The 20,388-nt window shown below is 43.6% G+C and overlaps 1 protein-coding gene across 4 annotated transcripts; it reads right to left on the bottom strand.

The window, feature by feature from the left end:
- Positions 1-2,288: 2,288 nt before the first annotated feature.
- Positions 2,289-14,299, bottom strand: LOC142092049 (G protein-activated inward rectifier potassium channel 1-like). 4 transcript variants are annotated; one of them, XM_075171788.1, is made up of 4 exons: positions 13,529-14,299; positions 6,834-7,050; positions 4,892-4,959; positions 4,378-4,695 (listed from the first exon to the last, which is right to left on the bottom strand). In XM_075171788.1, exons 1-4 carry the CDS (start codon positions 14,177-14,179, stop codon positions 4,621-4,623), a joined length of 1,011 nt encoding a protein of 336 aa, XP_075027889.1. In that variant the 5' UTR covers positions 14,180-14,299; the 3' UTR covers positions 4,378-4,620. The 4 variants fall into 4 exon arrangements, 2 of the variants coding, with proteins under 2 accessions (XP_075027888.1, XP_075027889.1); XM_075171787.1 differs by having other exon boundaries at positions 2,289-4,959; XR_012676940.1 differs by lacking the exons at positions 4,378-4,695; positions 4,892-4,959 and adding an exon at positions 8,835-8,915 and having other exon boundaries at positions 6,888-7,050.
- Positions 14,300-20,388: the final 6,089 nt, after the last annotated feature.

Raw genomic sequence — 20,388 nt, 5'->3', positions numbered from 1 at the left:
CAGCGAGCGTGGGAAAGAGCCCCAACGCGCTTGCGCGGCGCCCGAGCTGCAGTACCGAAATTTGGTCGCCCGGTGGCAGCAGCGAGCACAGGAAAGCGCCCCAGCGCGCCTGCGCGGAGCCCGAGCTGCAGTACTGAAATTTGGTCGCCCGGTGGCAGCAACGAGCAAAGAAAAACGCGCCTCCGCGCATGCGCGGTTCCGGAGCTGCAGTACCGAAATTTGGTCGCCCGGTGGCAGCAGCGAGGGCAGCAAAGCGCCCCAGCGCGCATGCGCGGCACCCGAGCTGCAGTACAGAATTTTGGTCGCCGGGCGGCAGCAGCGAGTAAAGAAAAGCGCGCCACCAAGCGTGGGCAGAGCCCGAGCTGCAGTACCGAATTTTGGTCGCCCGGTGGCAGCCGCGAGCGTGGGAAAGCACACCAACACGCATGCGCGGCGCTCGAGTTGCAGTACCGAAATTTGGTCGCCCGGTGGCAGCAGCGAGCAAAGAAAAGCGCGCCACTGCGCACGCGCGGCTCCCGCTGCAGTACCGAGCGCAGGGAGGGAGGGGGAACAGAGGGACAGTGAGGGGAAACAAGGGGCAGAAATTTCTGTTCCGGAGACTTCATTTCCCGGCATGCTATGCAGACAAATATGGCCGACTGGAAGCACAGTGACAGAAGACTACATCTCCCGGCATGGCCCGTAGACATATAAAAGTCCAGTGCTGGAAGACTTCACCTCACGGTATGCCACTCAGTCCCCACATGGCTATGGGGGCCCCCCCACTGTGGGGGAGTGAGCAAGCCGCTGTGTGGTGCTTAGTTGCTGGCTGGGCTTAAACTGCAACAGCATTCTATGGGGCTGTGTGCTTGATGGGGAGTGGCTGGGAAAATCTATCTCCCAGCACTGCTCGCGCTGACCCCTGCTCTTGACCCCAGAAGTACCTGGGGCACCTCAGGGTGCTAACAGCAACCAGGAGCAGCTTGGGGACCTCACGCAGCCCTGGAGGGGCCCTGGCTGATGGCAAATGCTACCAACAGCCCTGAGTGTCCCTGGCAATGCAAGGGAAATCCCCCACAGCCCTGTGAGTAGCACAGGCTGTCTAGGAACCCCCAGTGATCCCAAAGGAGTCCAAGAAATCTTGGGACCAGCTCCCACCCTTCGGACACAATAGACAACCTCCTTCCCTCAGGCACTGTCACAGGTGCTTACCAAGTCAAAGGAACTGCAGCAGCCACAGCCTAAGTACAAAGAGTAAACCAATCGTTTATTAATTGTTACACATAAACAACACTGTCATGATCTTGACCGTCTGCATCGCCCAGCACTGAATATCAGGTGGCAGCTGGCGGGTGGCCAAAATGTGTGTGCGTGTCTCAGCCGTCCATCCCTGCCAGCAGGCATCCCCTGACGCTTGCTGTGCTGGCATGGCACGTTCCACCAGAGGCCCCGGCTGAGGAGTTGTGCTTGTAGCTGCAGAGCAGGCTCAAAGCTGGGCTGCCCACCAAGAAAGCAAGGGCACATACCACTCCCTGCTCCTGCTTGGTCTGTCCTGCATGATCCCAGAGCTGGGGAACAGTTTGCTCCCACCCGGTTTCCAGTTCAGGGCCTGATCCGCCCTGACCTGGCCTCCTGGTGGAGGCACTGGTGACCTCTCGGTCACACACGGCTCTGCAGTCGCTAGGGGTCCCTTGGTGTACTCCTGGGGCCACGCAAAGCTGGCTGCATTCTTCCTCCCGGCCCTCCTATATCTCTGGGCGCCCTGTTGTGTCATTTTGCTTGTAAGAGTTTGCTTTCCTACTCCTTCATCCTTACTCTCTTCCAGAGCAAATACGCTCCTCGAGAAGTAACAGTAATAGTGTTATGAGAGATGTGCGCTGGAGCCTTCAGTCTCAGGAAGACATCTTTCTGCTTCATGCAATAGGAACAGTCGCCATAGGGTTCCCAGAAGTACTTCGACAATTATTTTTGTCACAGAAAATCACCATACGGCTTGCAAACTCTCATGTAATACATTTAGAGCGGGAAGATTCTGCTTAGCACTGAGACTGGTCTACAGGAAAGTCTTGGGACGCCACGACTAAATCTACTCTGCAGCTATAGGAGCAGCCCAGAACTGGGAAAACTGAAAATAGCTCAGGACCATCCTCCAGAATGCACAGCACACAATACTACTGCCTTACATGTCTGACAGTTGCATAACACGTGCGGAACAGCCTTTCACGTAACTTTGGAAAAGCAGATACTTTTGCTCATTGTTTCTCTGTCTATTAGAAATGCACTCTGAGCTGACTGACTCACAAGAATGCTTGAGACCCAACACAGATGTAATTTTATTTTATACTAATTCTGGCTGTTCTGAAGAGTGGGGAGAGTCATCATCCATCAAGACTCCACGCTGTGATCTAAATATCCCATACTAATACATTTAATAAATAAAAATACAGATTTCAGCACATACGTAATGTTGAAATTGATGTTGAAAACAAACAACAACAACAACAATAAGCAAATCCTACCCTTGTGCAAAATATCATTTTCCAGTTTCACACCTTAGGCAGGAGATCAAAAGCAAAAAACAGCTATTTATGCAAGCTAAGCCATCCCTGGCTTGGATATATCGCTTTACCTCTCTGTTCTAGTCATCAAGGCATGCGTTACCGATTGATATGGCCACAGCAACCCGTTTTAAATTTGACTGAATTCTGTCCATGTAACGAGAGCAGAATTTGATCCTTCTGTTGGGGAGTGCTCTGCCAGTGATAAGCATCCTATATGCTGAGCTACCGAACATTGCATTTTACAACATAGCAAGTTCTGATTATGCTTGCTTACTATCAACCAGAAAAAAAAGACCTCTTTCACAGATTGAGATGGACAGAAGAATAGCTGAATAGTAATGCAATTATTCTGAAGTGTAGAACTCCAGGAAATCTAAGAAAGACAAAGTCTAGTTCTTGCCATTTCCTGATGATCAGTAAGGCAAACAGTAGTTTCAATTATGCAAGCTTTGTTTTAAAATCAGAAGAGCATTTTTCTTGTTCAGTGCCAGTCACTTAGAAAAAGCTGTATGACACTTTAAAGAGATACTGAATACCAAAATACCTCTGTGTAAATATTCACTGACATCTTTTTGGTAATTTCTACAGATAAGGTTGCCATATACCAGGGGTGAGCTCCTAAAATAGTCATTCAACAATTGAAAGTAAAACACCATTATTAGCAGAAGCACTTTGAGAGAATGCTCCATTATGCTCAAAAACGTGAAAGCCTTCTCTCAGCTGCACATCTAACATGTTACAGACCTGTGCTGCTCTTTCTTTCAGTATCTTAATATATTTATGTTAAAACAAAGTTCTACCCTGCAATAAATTGCATAATATTATAAAGGTTAAATCTACAAAATTATTGAGAATCATACATAAATGGAGAAAGCAAATGTAGCAAAAAAAAAATGAGCAACATCAAAAACCCTCACCATTCATTAGTAAAACTCTGAGATGTGTACATATTATTGTCCATTCCTGTAATGACTGAGCATTATCTAGCACTTTGCTTTTATTTACTTACGAGGAGTCTCCAAACTAAAATTTCATGAAATTGAGGTATGAGACATACCATTAAGTTGAGCTACCGACCTCAAGTTCCCTTCACAGTGAGTGGTGATACGGTTGTTAAAATTCAACATGTGATCACCCTGATCGAATGCTGGGGTTTAATTTTGGACAGGATAACTGACCCTCATGTTTATGAGAGCTCGTGTGAGTCAAACGACACAAATGGCTATCGCAAACCACTTCCTTTATCTGAATGAAAATGAACGAGATTCTGGGGGAACAGAGCTGGCATTCCACAATCATTGAGAAAGAAGGATGCATGCCACTAGGCTGCACAGGAAGGCTACCTTCCGACGGGGTCACTGAGAGAACTGGACTACGACCGAAGCAGCATCACAGATTCTTCGTGTTTTCTGCTGTTCTGTACATCAGGAACAGTCCAAGATCTGAGCTGCACAAAATTGTGTTTCAGCTGGTTTTACACCCTTTTTGGCTTGATCTCAACATTTCACTCTGCAACTAAGGATCTGGTCCTTGTTTTGTGAAAAAGCATCTGCATATATGGAAGACAATGTAGATTTGCAACGAGCATGCTGATAAACATCATTAGGGCAGCGATCTCTTTGGCACGACAGTCTAACCTTACTGCCCCTCAAAGTACTATTATGCTACCTAAGTTGATCTGTACAGAACAATTATACAAAAAGGACTGTTATTCCTCAAAGTGGCAAAACCAAATTCTGACTTTATTGTAAGACAACTCTTTCAGGTCAGCAGTGTCGAATGCAATTTATCAGCAACAACTCCTGTTGCTTCTGCTCTTAAGAGAGGTGATCAGAGTTCATTTTTTGAAGTTTGGCAGGAAAATTATCTTCCAATTTCATCTCTAGAGCGTGCATACTTGGAGGGTTCTTCTGAAACTCAAGATCACCAGTAGACTGAGTCAAAGCCTCGGCATTTATTTTTAGGGCTTTCAGCTGTATCCTGTCATCACTGTCTTCACCGTCAGAGATGGGACCTATTTCTTGAATTTTCAAGAGATCTCCGGTACTGCAAGTCTTCTCTGTGTTACTGGAACTCATTCTCAGGGCTCTTCTTGGAAGGTCTTCCTTTCTTGAGCTAATCTTCTGAAGTTTAAAAGGGAGCTTGTTTTTCTCTCCTGCAATATCAATACAGTCAAGTGAACAAATCTGTTCTCTTCTGGTTTTGTTATTATCAACAGGACTATTCAAAGGAGATGATAGGGACAGGTTTTCTTCTTGCTCTTTAACACTGTAAGGAGGAGTGGGGACTTCAAATGTAGCATGAAACTGAGAATAATCAACACGGAAAAAGCCATCTTCTAGGGACATTACCGGGAGGAATCTGTGACCCCAAAGAACTTCATCTTCTGTATACGAAGTCCTAGCTTGACACGTCATTCCTATGGAAACGGAGACAAGAGCATGACATTCTAATGTAAGCAAGCAGACTGGCATAAGGAGCAAAAAATACAAGGTAAGGCTGACAGGTAAAAATCAATAGCAACCTGTAAGCTAACAAATTTATAGATTATAAAATGGAGCAATTGTTCCTAGTCAATCTCCCGACAGTCAATGGAATGCCTCTAATTGATTGACTAGATTTTTATGCAAATATTGGATTAAATATTGCAGACTCACACCGAGCAAACAGCTTTTGATAAAAGCAAAACATAAAATTAAGACAGCATTAGCTTGCTAGCAACAACAATCTTATAGTTTGGATATAATACTGTTTCTTGGAAGTCACCTTGGGAGAAAGAACTGTTGCTTGGCAGAGGCTTACAGAATTCTCTGGCAAAGATTGGGTGTGGGGGGAGCCAAAGTTAAATGAAAAATTCAATCTTCCATTCCTTCTGTAGGCTAGGATACTTTTTCTCCAAATAGTATGTCAAGACAAAAGCTGTACAGAGACACTGCAGCTGTCTTGCATGCTAAGATGCTGTAAAGCTTGTAGAAGAATTTGTTCCACTTAGTGCAAACATACATCATTGGCAGTATTTACACGTGTGAACTGACAGCTAAAATGTGTTCTAACCAAGCCAACACGTGTTACAATCTCCGCACAACGGTGCTGATGATAACTAATACAAATATCCCAGGTAAGTAGAACTTTAAGACTTCCTGTCATGGTACTCTTCAAAGGCAGAATTAGCCGTCAGTAAGCCCAAACTCTGATTTGCTCTCTCTCTCTCTGGTAGATCAATTCTCAGACAAGTGTGAAATGTTTCCTTTCCCATACCCGGTTAGGTAACTGCATTAAGTGCAGTTATGAATGCATTCTTATCTAAGATACAGGGTTCAGTTGCGGGATGAGAAGAGGCTTCTGTGGGGATTTAAAGCCTGCTGCACTCGATGTGAAGGAGTGTTCTGCCCTGGTGGATTGTGTATTTGTTTAGGGCTCAGTTCAGCACATGGATAGTGATTGGTCAGTTCTGTTTCCTGTGTGGCATGAGATGACTGCACTTGGCTGTGCCAAAAGGACATTGCTGTTTCTAAGCCAGCAACCGGGCAACCGGTAATCTTGTTGAAAGAAGGATAAAAATGCTCCTTGGTTAATCAAAGTTTAACAAATTCTCAAAAGAAGGGAGAGGAAGATCAGAATATTGATGAACCTACTGAATGATCTGGACTTTAACAGTACGAATAGATCCTCAATGCAGAGCTTCTTACGTAGCTGCAGCGCATTGTCACAGGATTCATAAAAGAATTAAGTCCTCAAAAGACAGGGCCACAAAGTCAGCTGTCATCTGGACAATGCCATATCAGAATTAAAAAAAAAAAAAAGTTAAAAAACCCAAAAGCCCTGCTCATATTTGCCTATAACCACATGTTCCTAAAATCTTTGTGACTATGTGGTCTGTGTTTGTACTGTAAAACTGGATTTTTTATTTTGCATTCAATTTAATGCAAGCTAGGCTGAAAGTGATTTTGCAGCACTGGCAATTTTTAAAGTTCAACGTTCTTTCGGAGTGGTGGTCCTTAAAACAGGAGTCTCATAAGGGTGTTATACTGCTCTACATGCCATACTCAAAGAGTGGCAGGGTGCATGTCTTCTTGGATGTATTGGCCACTTTGGGCATTGGTAATGCGGAGCCCTATGGGGAAGGGAGGTCTCCTATTGGCTGGTAAAGGCCACTGAAGCTCCGTAGCACATGGCAGGATATTCTGGAGCATCCGGGATGAGCATCCTGAAAGGATTAACAGCTGCCTCACTAAAAATATCAGGACTGGAAACAAAGACTAAAAAGAGCGTGCATATTATTATAAATCTTACCGGTAGTCTCAACGATTCCTTCAAGGATGACAACTATTTCAAATTGCTCGCTTCTTAGTGATCTTTGTGAGAGACAAAAAAAGGGGCTCTTTGAGTTAATTTCATGACAGATGGTTAATGGGGAAACTAAGAAAAGCTGGTCAGCTCCAGTTCCAAATCCAACATCCAGTTCACACTGGTCTAGCGGCAGAAATTCTCCCTCCGGTGTCTGTCGGGACTAAAGATGAAAAGACGATTTAGTAAACACCATGTGAGGCAAAACATGAAAAGCAATGCAAAGAAATTTAAACCTGCCTCTTTCATAACATTATAATCTACATATTAGGTCTGGGGTCTTCATAACGGAGATATAAGTAATGCTAAATACTATAAGGCTACTATATATGACCAATTTTGACTTTTCTTATCATGCCACTAGATCTCATCACCATCTACAAACTTTACTATGATAGATACATATATTTTAACAAAAACATCGCGTACCACACTACACGTCTTATAACGAATGTTCTCCATGAACATCCTGTGGCAAAAGTTCCCATTAATGAGAACAAAATCTACAAGCCAGGCACATTTTAATCCATTGCCTGAATTCATGTTTCGTTATTTTTATATCTTACTAATTTTTGTTTGGCAGACACTGTGATGTACTAACTCAAAGGTAAGCATCATAGTAATTGTACAGTACGTCTGGTAAGTGACATTTCCACAGAACCATCTGAATCGACATTAACGATGCTATCATCCCTTGCCAATTTGCATGTACCACCTACTGTATGTTGATCTTAATAAGGAACTTATGATCATTATTAAGCTAAGTGCTCCATTTTTATTCACATCATTTCATGGGTCCAATAAAAATACTGATATGATAGCTTCCCCCCGCCCCGTAGTGTTCCCCCCAAATTTTCCTGGTATTCAAAGTATAACTAAAAATTACATCAGTTGGCCAGGCAGCTCCTCAGCTGATTGCTTTAAAGGTCTCTGGTGGAAATTGCCTGTTAAAATTACAAGCCTTGCAGAGCTGATTTAAAATCCTATTTAAAATCCTTTCTGCTTCTTGCCTGATTAGAGAGCACTTAACTCTTTAAGAAGCCAATATTGATTATAAATGATAGATTATTCCATAGTTACTAAATAGTTTTAACTGTGCTGCATTGGTATTGACAAATGTATTGGTTCCGTTGCTTGGAAACTCCATCCATTAGTCCTGAGAGTAAGCCAAAGCTAGCAGTTTTGCCATGGACTTAGATCTGATTGGTATTCTTTTAAGAAAGTTTCTGTCTTAAAAAAAAATCCCTAAGCAATGAGTGCACCTTCAGATTGTCTCTCTGCTTCACCTGTATCTTAAAAAAGCTGAATTTTTAACTGCCTGGTATTTACTGGTGATTACATAATCAGTTAGGTAGCTGGTAGAGTACAGTTCCATCTTAAATACAATGCATTGTTTCATTTATGTGCTATGTGTCTGTTTTTCTGCTGAGGGAAAAAAAAATTTCTTCCGATCTAAATAACCAAGTTCTCCCTTACACAAGGGTCAGTTTCTCCACTACTGATGGGGACAGGGAAAGTATCAGCTGATTGCTTGTAAAAGCATTCTCAGGGATTATTTGTGCTTTGAAAGGTAAAAGACAGTGCTATAAAATAAAAGCGATCAAAACCACTACTATGTGGCAATCGTGACAGTTTGTTATATGCAAAGGTGTAATCAAACTACTGCAAAAACATCCTTTCTCATTTCCTGAGAGAACCTGCAGAACTAAGCTGCAGACTACGCCACTGCTTTTGTTGCCTGGCTACTGTTCTTTCAGCGGGTGCACAAATTGGTTAACAACATATGATCTTTGCTCCAAGGTAACAAGGCTCAACACGAGCTGTATGAACCAACATCTAAACCTCAAATTTTCCCGAAGTTTTATCAAATACAATTACCTAGACAAAGATGTGCATATTTGCACAAATTGCTGCCTGAGTGACTTAAGAACTGTTTCATCTACAAACCATTTTTCTCTGTGGAAGAGTCTTCGATCAAATCCACTCAATAGTAAACAAATCCAGCGAGGATGATTAGAGGTAACAGATCTGGGAGAAAGCAAAAGGTTGTGTTTGAGGTATTCGGTATCTTACATACAGGACTGATTTACGCAGGGTATGGAGAATTTTTAAAAGAAACTTGTTTGTTAAACAAAAAGAAATTAACCTGAATGAAGATAGCTTAATAGTCCTAATACGTTAAGATTCCTAGCCAGTGACCTTTGTTGCATGTATATAGCTTTACTCAAAGGATCACAAAACAGGGCAGAGGACTATAAACTGTCAGCAGTAAGTTTGGAAGGAACACTTGTGACTCTTTATTTGGACCACTTGCATAACACAAAGCCAAATAAATTCCACAGATTAATACATGCTTGAACAAGGGCACAATTACTTAGAAATGCCCCAGCTTTCATTTTAAATGTGTCCAGAAACGGAAAATCCAAAGGTCTAGATGAGTTGCTCCAAAGGCTAGTTGCCTCATTGCTAAGAAAAAAAAGACTCCTCTGTGTCCAGATTTTTCCACCTTTAATTTTCTGTCACTGGATCTCTGTTTTATTACTAGGCAGACTTCCATTGCATCATCACTTGGTCTGTTTTTGTGTCTGACTAAACATTTTATGCCCTTCGAGTCTTCGCTTCTATCCTTTATTCATTCTTGGCGCTTTTCTAAACCCTGTTGTTTATGCACATCCTTCTTTAACCGGACACAACGCAGTTTTATTATTATTAACCCTCTTTCGGTTCACTCATTTAGAGAACTCACATAATTTTGTTTTCATACCCAGGTGCACTAATTAAGCATTGGAGTAGAAAACACAGGATGCAAAAGACAGATGACCATCAAGCTTAATATTGCAGTACTTTGTAGAGAAACTCAGGAATCTAGAAAATGCTAAACTGGTACATGCTAATTTGCCATACAGTACTATGGTATTTTCAGTTCTGGTATTTGAGAGGAAAAACCCTGATCTCACCTACCTGCGCTTCTGCCCCACCCTTAGACTAGCAGCCTGCAAGAACATTTATTATATATGGCATTACTGAAATAATATGAACTTGTTACTTTGATACCGCTGTTAAAGATTTGTATGGTTTTTTGGTAGTGACACTATACCTGGAGCTTTAGCTTAGATAATTCCCAGAACGAGTGCTACTTTTTAATATAATCTAGTTGCCCAAGCTGTAAATACAACCTGAGTGAGCTGAGCTTGTTCAGATCGGAGAAGAGAAGGTGTAGAGGAGGATCTAACAGCAACCTCCCAAAACCTAAGAGGAAGGTAATCAAGAAGATGGAGCCAGGCCCTTCACAGCAGTGCATAGCGGAAGCAAGAGAGACAACAGGCGTAAGTTGGAACAAGAGATGTTCGGACTGAAGAAAAGCTTTTCCACCATGAAGACAGTTAAGCAGTGGAAGAGCTTGCCTAGCAAGGCTGTGCAGTCTTTGTCCTTAGAGGTTACCAAAACCAGATTGGAAAAAGCCCACAGTAACCTGGTCTAACCTCCTACGTCACCACACTTTGAGCAGGAGGTTGGACTAGAGACCGCTCAAGGTCCCTTCCAGTCTGAATGATTCTGTGATACTAAAAAACATATCATTTGCACTTTCTGCAGGTGCCCTGCTTACTGAGTTATTGAGATCACAATATAATGGGTCTTCTTACCTATTTGCAATGCCTGTCATCTGCCATCTGTGAACTTTCTGTTAAAATTTTGTTTGCTTTCAGCTTATTCTTTGAGCTGTTAATTAGTACAGCTCAAAGAATAGGTGCCTGCTGGTCATAAGCCAAAGCGCACTGGCTCTATGGCTACTACGGTTCACAATTCTATTTTTAAAACTCTTGCTTAGCACATGTTGAAAACAGGCTACTATGACTTTATATTCCTCAGCTTTCTGAATCAAAATGTTCTACACTACTAGCTGAAACATTTTACAGACCACTTTACACACCATCATATTTATCAGTGACATATGTAATCCCATCAAGAGAAGATAAAAATAGGTATCGTAACTAATTTAAAAAAAAATCAATACTGATCGCCATACAGTGGATGCCGGTTGCTGCTGCTACCAGATCACTCAGGTGCACTAGTGAGGTCCAGGAATTAACAGGCAGAAAAATACAGTTCACTGTGACACTGAAAAGACCAGGACCTGGAACTGCACATTTTCATTAGCTAGTTCCAACCAGCTTCTTTCTATTTCACGCCCCAGGAGTTTGCTTTTGCTTCTAGAGCACTCAATGTAAATTAGAAAGACTCGGATTTCTGGAAAAGTTTTTGCTGAAACATGCACACCTAGTCTTGTAACCCTGTTTTACAAACTCTCCACAACTCAGTCCAAAAAGGGCCCCAGACTTTTCTGTGACATCACTACGCCATGCTGCTGGGCAGTCCCCTGGACCAAACAAAAAGCCAGCACAGTGTGGTGGCACCACTGTGATCTACCGAATATCCGAGGGCATATATCACACTTTCAGTAAATGCCATTCAGACAGACTTAGATTGGTGTACTTTCTTTACAAATGTAAATCCTTGGGGCTCCATTGGTCCCACTGAAACACTATGTTCACTACTAAATATGGCTCCGATCTTAAGTACAAAAGTGTGATAAGACATATTTCTTCACATTCTTTCACTGTGACACAAGTAAAAAAAAATCTAGCTATCTAATCGGGTGCAGGAGAAGTGTAGCAAGATCAGCTGTCAACAGCACTGCACGAAGCCCAGCACAAAGAGCACAAGTCACAAAAAGGCAGCACTCGCTAAACACAAATAGTAAGCAAGTTCAGGCACAGTCACCATAAGTTTACAAAACACACAAAGCTACTTCAAAGCAGCTGATTCACATGCTGCCAGAACAGCCACTATGACTGCTGGAAAGGTGTGTCCATTTCAAGGGGTACCTCAACGCACTGAGAAGGATTTACAGAAAGACACGGGAACTAATACCACGCCTTGTAATGAGGACTGAGGGGGCAGCTAGTACACAAACATTTGCTTTTAAACTCTCCTGTGTCCATAGCTTATATTTGCCAAAGGTCACAAAGCAGCCTGAAGACAAGTCATGGGCATGATGATCATCAGAAAGAAATCAAGTGTTACTCACTGATTCATTGTCTAGTCTATGAATCAGCTACCATAAAACAAATCGGTCGAGCAGGTCCATCAAATGTCCTTGTGTTTTCTGTCCCAATCATGTACATACCACCATTGTGTAGCAATAGAATTATCAGCAGACAGCGCACCAGGTCGTCTATTCGGTGTCTTATTTCAAAAGAAGTTTATAGCGAATTACTATCGCTGTAAAAACACAACTGTGACACCACTTTTATTCCCCTTTGACGTGCATTCTGTCTTGGATGATGGACAAAATTAAATACTTTAGAGGAGGCTTTCTGCTAATTTATAATAGTTAGAGATCAACAAAAATCATGGTTTAGCTGGCTTTCGGATTCCTACAAAAATTGCTCCATTGTGTAACTCCTGACAGCTTGTTCCCACATACATATCCAACCTCTTTTTGAATCTTAGCAGATTCTCCATTTTAAATGGTATTCTGTGGCAAGAAAAATTAACAGCTCAGTCAAGTATTCTGTACAGAACAGAAGGAAAACAGTCTTTTCCGTTTACCACTGTCCTGTCACCTACTGTATCATGCTTGTTTCTGCAGATTATTAAAATGGCCAAACAGTTGCTCCAAAGAGAGGATTACCATAGAGAATATAGAACATTTATGACATTCAAATACGATATTCTGAAATTAACGTCATCACTGGGATCCAGCTTCTGATGCTCCCAATCAAGCGTGCTCCCGTGACAAGACATAGCTATGAGCTGCTACGTTGCTTCGTCTCAGCATGCCGCACACAGTGTTTTCCTTCCATTCTACTCCTGCCCGATGTCTCTTCCAGACTCCCATGCCTGCCAAACTCTACTGTTTCCCAATGATTTCTTCATTTTTTTTGTTATGATCTCCTTTGAGTTTCAGTTTTCTTGCATTCTGAATTACGCTGACCATTGTCAGTGATTAATAAATAGATATTGGTGACAATCAAAGGGCCTTTCAACTAAAGCACCTGCACAATCCCTCTGAAATGCTGGGAGGCTACTGGCTGGAACCATGGGGTAAGGAACTACAAGTTAAAGTTCCCCAAGTTTCCCCAAGGGGAAGAGGAGGTCAAGGTTGATCTTTGTCCTAATTTAATGTCACCACAAAATGGGTATAATCAATTTCTTATTCTCAGCTGTCACCTACTAAGGGGCATGCCTTAGTATACCTGCAGCTATCCTGTATCCTGGCACATCCATCCTTCCTGACCAAATTGGCTTCCTGACAGCCTCACAATCCACTGGAATGCCCCTGGGAGCTCTCTGATGAGACTGTCTTTTCCCCCATGCCTGCTTGGTTCTTTCGTGGCTCCCACTATGGGCAGCCACAGCAAATTTTTCCGAAGCCCTTCATACCGCCCCAGCCATGTACTCTCGCCCACATGCCAAGGGACAGGGCAGCTGACCCTGGGGCAGCAGCAGGGGCTGCACAGGGGAAGCCCCATGTTACCCGCACAATGGGCACGTGGTTACACTTGGCCCACGCCCTGCCCGTATCACCCACCGCAACGCAGGCGCCCCATCCCGCCCGCTGTCACGCCAGGCCTCACCTTGATCAGCTTGCAGCGGATCTGGGCAGACACCATGTGGCTGTTGCGGAGGTTGCCGACACGGAACATGAGGCAGAGCTTGCCATCCCGCTGCGAGACGACTGCGGCACGGCTGAACATGAGGGTCTCAGCTCGCTTCTTGGGCTGGGACATCTTGATGAACATGCAGCCGATGAGGAATGCATCGACGATGGAGCCCAGCAATGACTGGAAGAGGAAAAGCACGATGCCCTCAGGGCAGCGCTCAGTAATGTAGCGGTGCCCGTAGCCAATGGTGGCCTCGGTCTCTATGAAGAAGAGGAAGGCAGAGGGAAAGTTGTACACGTTGGCTACGCACGGACTGTAGGTGTCATCATGGACCCGGTGCAGGTCACCTCGCAGGTAGGCGATGCCCCACCACATCGAGGCCATGACTAGCCAGGCGACTGTGTAGGTCAGCAGGAAGATGAGCAGGTTCCAGCGCCACTTGAGGTCCACCAGCGTGGTGAAGAGGTCAGAGAGGTAGCGGCTGCCCTCGCCACCCAGGTTCCCGTGTTGCACGTTGCAGCGCCCGTTCTTGTCCACGAAGCGCTGCCGCTCTCTGTGCGTGCCGCTGCGAGCCGGGCCCACCACCTGGTACTCGTCCCCAAACTTCCTGCGCACGGCAGACATGCTGCCGGCCGCCGAGGCCCTCCGCGGGCGCGGTGAGGATGCGGCGGGGCGGGGGGGGGCGGCGGAGACGCCTCGCTGCCTATGCGCAGCAGCCGCCGAGCGCGGCGCCGGCCCCTGGGGAATGGGGCGCGCCCGGATGCCCGCGGAGCGGGATTCAGCCGTCGTCAGCGCTGCCCGCTCGCCGGCAGCGCGGGGGAAGATCGGACAGAGCAGCTGCGACGAGACCCTGGACACGCCGGCGGGACTCCGCAGCCGGCGGGACTCCGCAGCCGGCGGGTGAGCTAGACCGGTGGGCGGGGGCAGGGCGGAGCTCGCCAGGGACCGGGGCGGAGGCAGAGCCGGGGCCGGCTCGCTGAGCCCCTGCGGCTGCGCGGGGTCTGGCGGTCAGGCCGGCGGACCCCGAAGGAAGCGGAGCGGTGGCTGCCGCCCCCGGGCTGGGCGGTAAGTCGCCGGCGTCTTTTTGCTCCAAGGCGTTTGCGGTCAGCGCCTCGTTCCGCGCTCAGAGACCCTCGGGCGAGGACGAACGATTACTTTACCTTTCACCGTAACAACCTGGTAGCGGCGTTCAGGCTGCCGGAGATTAGAATAATAACGTGAGCGGCACCGAGTCATCCGCTGAGAGGCCGTGCTGCCAGCACCGGGGATTTTAAAAGGAAATCGTGCGATATGTCAGCTCTCAAACAAAGGAATGCGAAGATGCTAATCCTCAGTCCGCATTTGAAAGAAAATAAGTATTCCAAGTAAACCAGGCCTAGTCCACCCGAGTTCCTGCTTACCGCCGAACTAGCAGAGAAGCTGTTCGAAAGACAGTTCCTTAGAAGCTTAAGCGATTTCAATGCAGCTCTCCTGCTTTTGATGGACAGAAAAGATCTGAAATCAGCAGTGTTAATTACTAATGGCATTAGAAGCTCGAAGTGGGGCTATGCTACTGACTTCCCCCCCCTTATTTTTAATGTTGTTTCTCAAAAATAATTCAATGTATTTGAATTTAATTCTGTTACATAAAAACAGTATTATAATTCAGGTCAGTCATTTCAACACCTAATTTTCAGCAAAGCATTGTGATTACAAAACCGTAGCCTGCAGTTACTAAGTTTTTAGAAAATAAGTCTGTAATAACTGGCAATTGTGTTTTGCTTCATTTCTAGACTGGGAACTGAATATTAGTCTGCCTGAAGTTTAATTTCAGTATTTTCACCAAATGCTAAAGCATAAGCAAGTATTTTTAAGATGTTCACACCATCAGTCTTGACATCACTTCATTAATATTTTCCAAGAAGGCTCCGAGTCTAGCTCCAGTAGGTGCTTTGTGGTATTTCAGGAGCCATATTTTCCAGAACTCAAGAGGATCACAGTTGTCTGCCCTCTAATTTCCTCCCAAATCAAGCACATCATTTTTACCACAAACATGGAAAGCAAGTATCAGATGGGCCAAACAACTTGAGATTAATTTCACTGGTCAACTAAACTTTATCAAAATATTTCCTTGTCCCTAAGTATCCATTACCAGAAGAGTATTATACTTCTGATATTTCTTGCGAAAGAAGGACTACAGCAGTGGAGTCAGTGAGAAGGCATCATCCAAGATGTGGATAAAGCCCTTTAATTTATTTTTGAACAGTCCAACAATAATCGTATGTCTCCGGGCATGTGCCCGCTGGTTGGACAGTTTCTTAATACTCAAGGGGGAGATAGTAACAGCGGAGTCTACCTTTTAATTCTACCTTAATTTTTAAAAGCATATATTGTGTCTTTTGGAAGGAAGTTTGCTGTCTAACACATGCTGAAGAGAAATTTGATTACCTAGCTGTACAGGACACAAATATCCAGGTTTGGTAACTCCACACTCCTCCTTCCTTGCAGGTTAAGTGGATGATGCAAAGTCTTACCACCAACTGAGAAGTGCTTGATGGCATCTGTCATGTGATTTCACGCGTACCTACACTGCACAGTGCAGTAAGGTGTAAAGAACACAGCTCACGTCAGTGTTTCAGCACTGCCGGTTCAGCACCGTACAGATGTTGCAGCTTGTTGGCTTTCAGCAGGGCTCATTAGTCTGTATCTAGTACCACAGCAACACAGCTATGCTCCCATTCTGGAGCCAGTTCAGACTTTGCTAGTTGCACAGCATATGCCTGATTTTTAAATCCTACTCCACTCCTGAGGAATAATGTCTGCATTTCTTTTACTGTTCTCTGTGCAACATTTTCCACCGCCCTGTCCTCACTCACCTATCTCCTTAAAGTAAAAAAAAAAAAAGCCACCAAAACCTCTTGAATGCCCTCAACCAATCATTTCCAGAAAAATCCGCAAGAACTAAACACGTCAGCCTTAATGGTTTAATGATTCTTAAGACAGACGCTTAGCTGTATCAGCACACACTGGATGTAACTCCTCTTCCTTGTCATCCATTCTTTGACTCTTCCTCATTCTTTGCACGCTACATTTAAAATTAGAGTACAAATACATGGGGAGGGGGCAATATTTTGGGTTTTATTTGCTGTCAGTGGCATAAACCTCAGCTTAACTAGATTCCTTGCAGACACACTGAACAGAGAGCTGATGGAGTTTACCTAGAGATTATGGGTTACATTCATAAAAGCCCATAGGTACCAAAGTTGAAATTTGGATCTTTAAAAATTCCTGCATAGCTCCCCACCCATTCTGGAGGCTCTCAGGTTTTTGAAGAATGCTCCTGCATTTTGCCTCCTGAACAGACAGCTGCCTTGCTCCCGCTGCAGTCTGCACTTCCCACGGTCACTCACCAAACCTGATGTAACCGTCTCAGTCTCACACAGAAGGGAAGATAAACAGGAGTGCTGTGTTTCTTCCAAGTGCTCAGCCAGGGCAGAAACGTACAGTTTGAATTCCCTTTAACATAAATCTTCAGCTTGCTAGGGAAGCGCACTGTTCAGCAAACTGGCTACTTGCACTGTAAAAATCTGGCACATTTTAGCCTATCCAAACAGTAATACGCTCATTATGAATTTCTGTTTACCACTACAGGTAGTAGCATTACTGCTGTCTGCAGTTGGTGAAGCTGTATTCCAAAACAGCAGGAGTTCTGTCTGTACTGCTGTGTAAACAGTATCTCAGGGTACACGGGAGGTCAATTAGCAGAAGACCCATACTGCTTGCCTGCAGACACCATCTTCAGTTGTGGGGTAACCTGATGCTCTTTTGGCCACAGAAGTAATACTGGGTATGCCCATCATGGGAGCACCTTCCTCTGATTTCCCCCTCCTGATCCGCCTCCCAGGTTGCACGTATTAATCTCGTGGATACATCCTGACCTTCAACTGTATTAGCTGCTTTTCAGGTAGAAAGTAGGAGCCTGGGTCTTCCTGGACAAACTCCTGTGTTGCTTACTGCCAGGGCAGGTGGAATTTGTAGATAAAACACAAGGCTAGTAGTGACATGCAGAGTTACGTCTTGGGATAATGTAGATGTGTATCATGGTGCTTGAGTATACATTACTAATGTGCTGGTCTTTCAAAACAGGAGGAGTTGTGTTCCTATTGAAAGAGCAAACTTGCTAAACTCAGTCTGACTGAGAAGAGCCCCACTGTCTGGAAATATCTCTTTTATGACATATTAAAAAAAAACCCAACTATTCCTGACAGTCAGTAGAATCATTTCTGTTCACTTATCTGCTGCAAAGAAATTATTGATTTATGCTTCAAGTGTTAGTAGGGATGGTTTGTACCTAAGAATTCCAGTTGCTAGCCTCCATTTGTCAAAAAATAAATAATCTTATAGAATGTTTTTCTTATTTTATGTTAACTGCGTATCAAAGTATATCATAAGCAGTGAGAAACTTCAAGTCTTTCAAGGCTAGACTAGACACAAAAAAATTTCTACAAATGACTGTTCACAAACTGGATAACCCTGACTGCATTTTCCAAATAATTTTGATTTTTGAATGCATTTTGATGGCATGCATAGGAAAAGACGTTACCCAGAACTAAAGTGAGTATGATGGAGGCCAGTTGTGTGGACTCCATAGCAATATTTCAATCTGACTCAGCTGCTGCTGAAAAAAGCCAAATAGCCGATAGAACTCTTCTCTTCTAATTCTAATCAAAGGAAAATCTATCTGGATTGTGAACTTCGGATCTTTTTCAGCCTGTTTTCAGCCTGACACTAGTGTTTGAAAATATAATCATCTGAGGTTCAGAGATTTTTATCTCCTAGATATTAGGCAGGCTTTCCTTCAGAAACTGGAATTTGTCACTTCATTATTTTATGATACAGACAGAAGACATGCTTTCATCTTGGAAATATTTGCTTACTTTCTGCTTGAAAGGGTAGTTGTCAGGAGAAAGAGCAGTCTTTAAAAGGGCAACACGTTCACCTTCAAAATTTTAAGTTCTCCACTTTTGTAAGAAAATAGACAGTTATTCTGCATGACTGAGAAATCACAGAAACAGTACCCCACTAGCGAGATGTTTTTAATAGGCGTTGCTTATCTCCCTGCACAATGCTTCCCTCCAAAAAAAGTAGTTACTAAATCCATAAAATCTGTGCAAAATACAGTGTTGTTTAAAAGAAAACCCTCCAACTGTCATGCAATAAAATAGTCTACAGTATTTCAGAATCATGTTTGCATTCAGCAATGCAATCAAAGCATAGCATAAGTTTAAATCTCCTGTAACTGCACAGAACTGAAAACTGATTTGTAAGTTTTTGCATTTCATGGGATTTTCCTTCTTTTTGTTGTTTCTTTTTTGTTATCTGTTTCTTTTTCTCTTGTAAAATAATAAGTGAAAGTTGCTTCAATAAAAAAAGTCCAAGGATACAAGAAACAGCAATTTGATTTTTTTTCTCCTGGTAACTGCAGCAGCCTGGTAAAGTATTATTAGCTGTTCTTGTAATGATTAACTTATATTTGAAGAAACCAACTGATCCTGTATGCATTTAGTAATATTGCTGCCATCATATCTGCAAAACCACACTGAGTAAATCCTTAAACCATCTAACTGTAAAGAACAGATTTGGCAATTACTTGTGTAATTGACTTGACTAAAGAAACTGTATTCATGCATGCATTTTTACAAATGAAATGAAAATTTATTCAGCAATGACCAAAGCGGCCTGCTGACAAGTCTCCACATGCCTTTCTCACTCTATTTTGACAAATTTTAGAAGTTTTCCTATACTTCTACAATCACAGCAGTGATTGCTGCAGATGGAAGCACTGGTGTTTGCACTCTGGCTCAGAAGAAGGAAAATACTATTTTCTTTCACATTATTCTTTGTTCAGATGAACCTTAGAAGAATACTGGGAAGCATTTCTACTTTGTCTTTAATCAATGCCATTTGTCACCGTAATGATGTATCACTAATGAATAGCTTTGGAGAAATTGGTATTTAATTATACATTGAATTCTATAAAGCATAAAATTATCTTGAATGTTTACTAAATATTTTGATAAATAGCTTGGTTCTTCTTTCCAGAGTAATGTTCTGTGCTGCAGACTACCCTTCATATACACACATATTTTAAAAAGATGTTTTACTCCTAAGAGCTTGACTGACCAAAGTAGCTATACTCCTAAATTATTACTTAGTATTGCATCTGGTAAGTGGCTAATAGATTGTCCTATCCTTACTGCTGAGGACTTTTAAGGACTGAAGAGCTAGAGAGAGGACTCCGCAAGCTAAAACTCATCTGTTCCTAGCCCCTCTATCTCCCAAATAATACCATTTTTTCCTAGGAAAAAAAAAGATGCTACCTCTGTAGAGCCTAGGGGATCTTTTGCCATAGTGCTGTGATTTTTATCGACCCTCTCTTTTTGTCTCTCCATTGGCTACCCATTTTACTTTACTGAATACAGTCTTTTCTCTTTACCTTTAAGGCCTGGATCGCTTCTTGTGCCTGCCCTGCCAGCCGTCCTATGCGATCAGCCTGTGAGCTTCTGGTCCCTTGATGCCTCGCCACCAAACATCCACTAGCATGATTTGCCCTCAAGTATTTTTGTGCATGCTCCAATGCCGCGTACACCCTCGTGGGATGAATCCCCCTATAAAAAAATCCAGAACGCCGCTGCATTGTCCTCCTTCAAGTCTCCCAATGCCACAGCACACCTGACAGCAGCGAGCTACGGGACCAGGCGGCTACGCTCACCACCATCGACGCTTACTCCCCAAGAGTGACTTCAGAAAAGGGGGCTCTGGAGCCCGGCTGGCGCAGAGCAAGGCTAGCTGAC

This window comes from Calonectris borealis, chromosome 22 (assembly GCF_964195595.1).
Source record: "Calonectris borealis chromosome 22, bCalBor7.hap1.2, whole genome shotgun sequence".
NCBI lineage: Eukaryota > Metazoa > Chordata > Aves > Procellariiformes > Procellariidae > Calonectris > Calonectris borealis.
The sequence above is the reverse complement of the archived record's forward strand: the minus strand, read 5'-3'. Positions and strand labels throughout refer to the sequence as shown.

What these genes read in the sequence shown, in the direction of transcription:
- LOC142092049 (XM_075171787.1), bottom strand. Translation starts at nt 14,179, where the DNA reads ATGTCTGCCGTGCGCAGGAAGTTTGGGGACGAGTACCAGGTGGTGGGC. An exon ending in TCCGCTGCAAGCTGATCAAG is followed by an intron (nt 7,051 to 13,528) that starts GTGAGGCCTGGC and finishes TTTCATCTTTAG; the next exon opens with TCCCGACAGACACCGGAGGG. An exon ending in AGGAATCGTTGAGACTACCG is followed by an intron (nt 4,960 to 6,833) that starts GTAAGATTTATA and finishes CCGTTTCCATAG; the next exon opens with GAATGACGTGTCAAGCTAGG.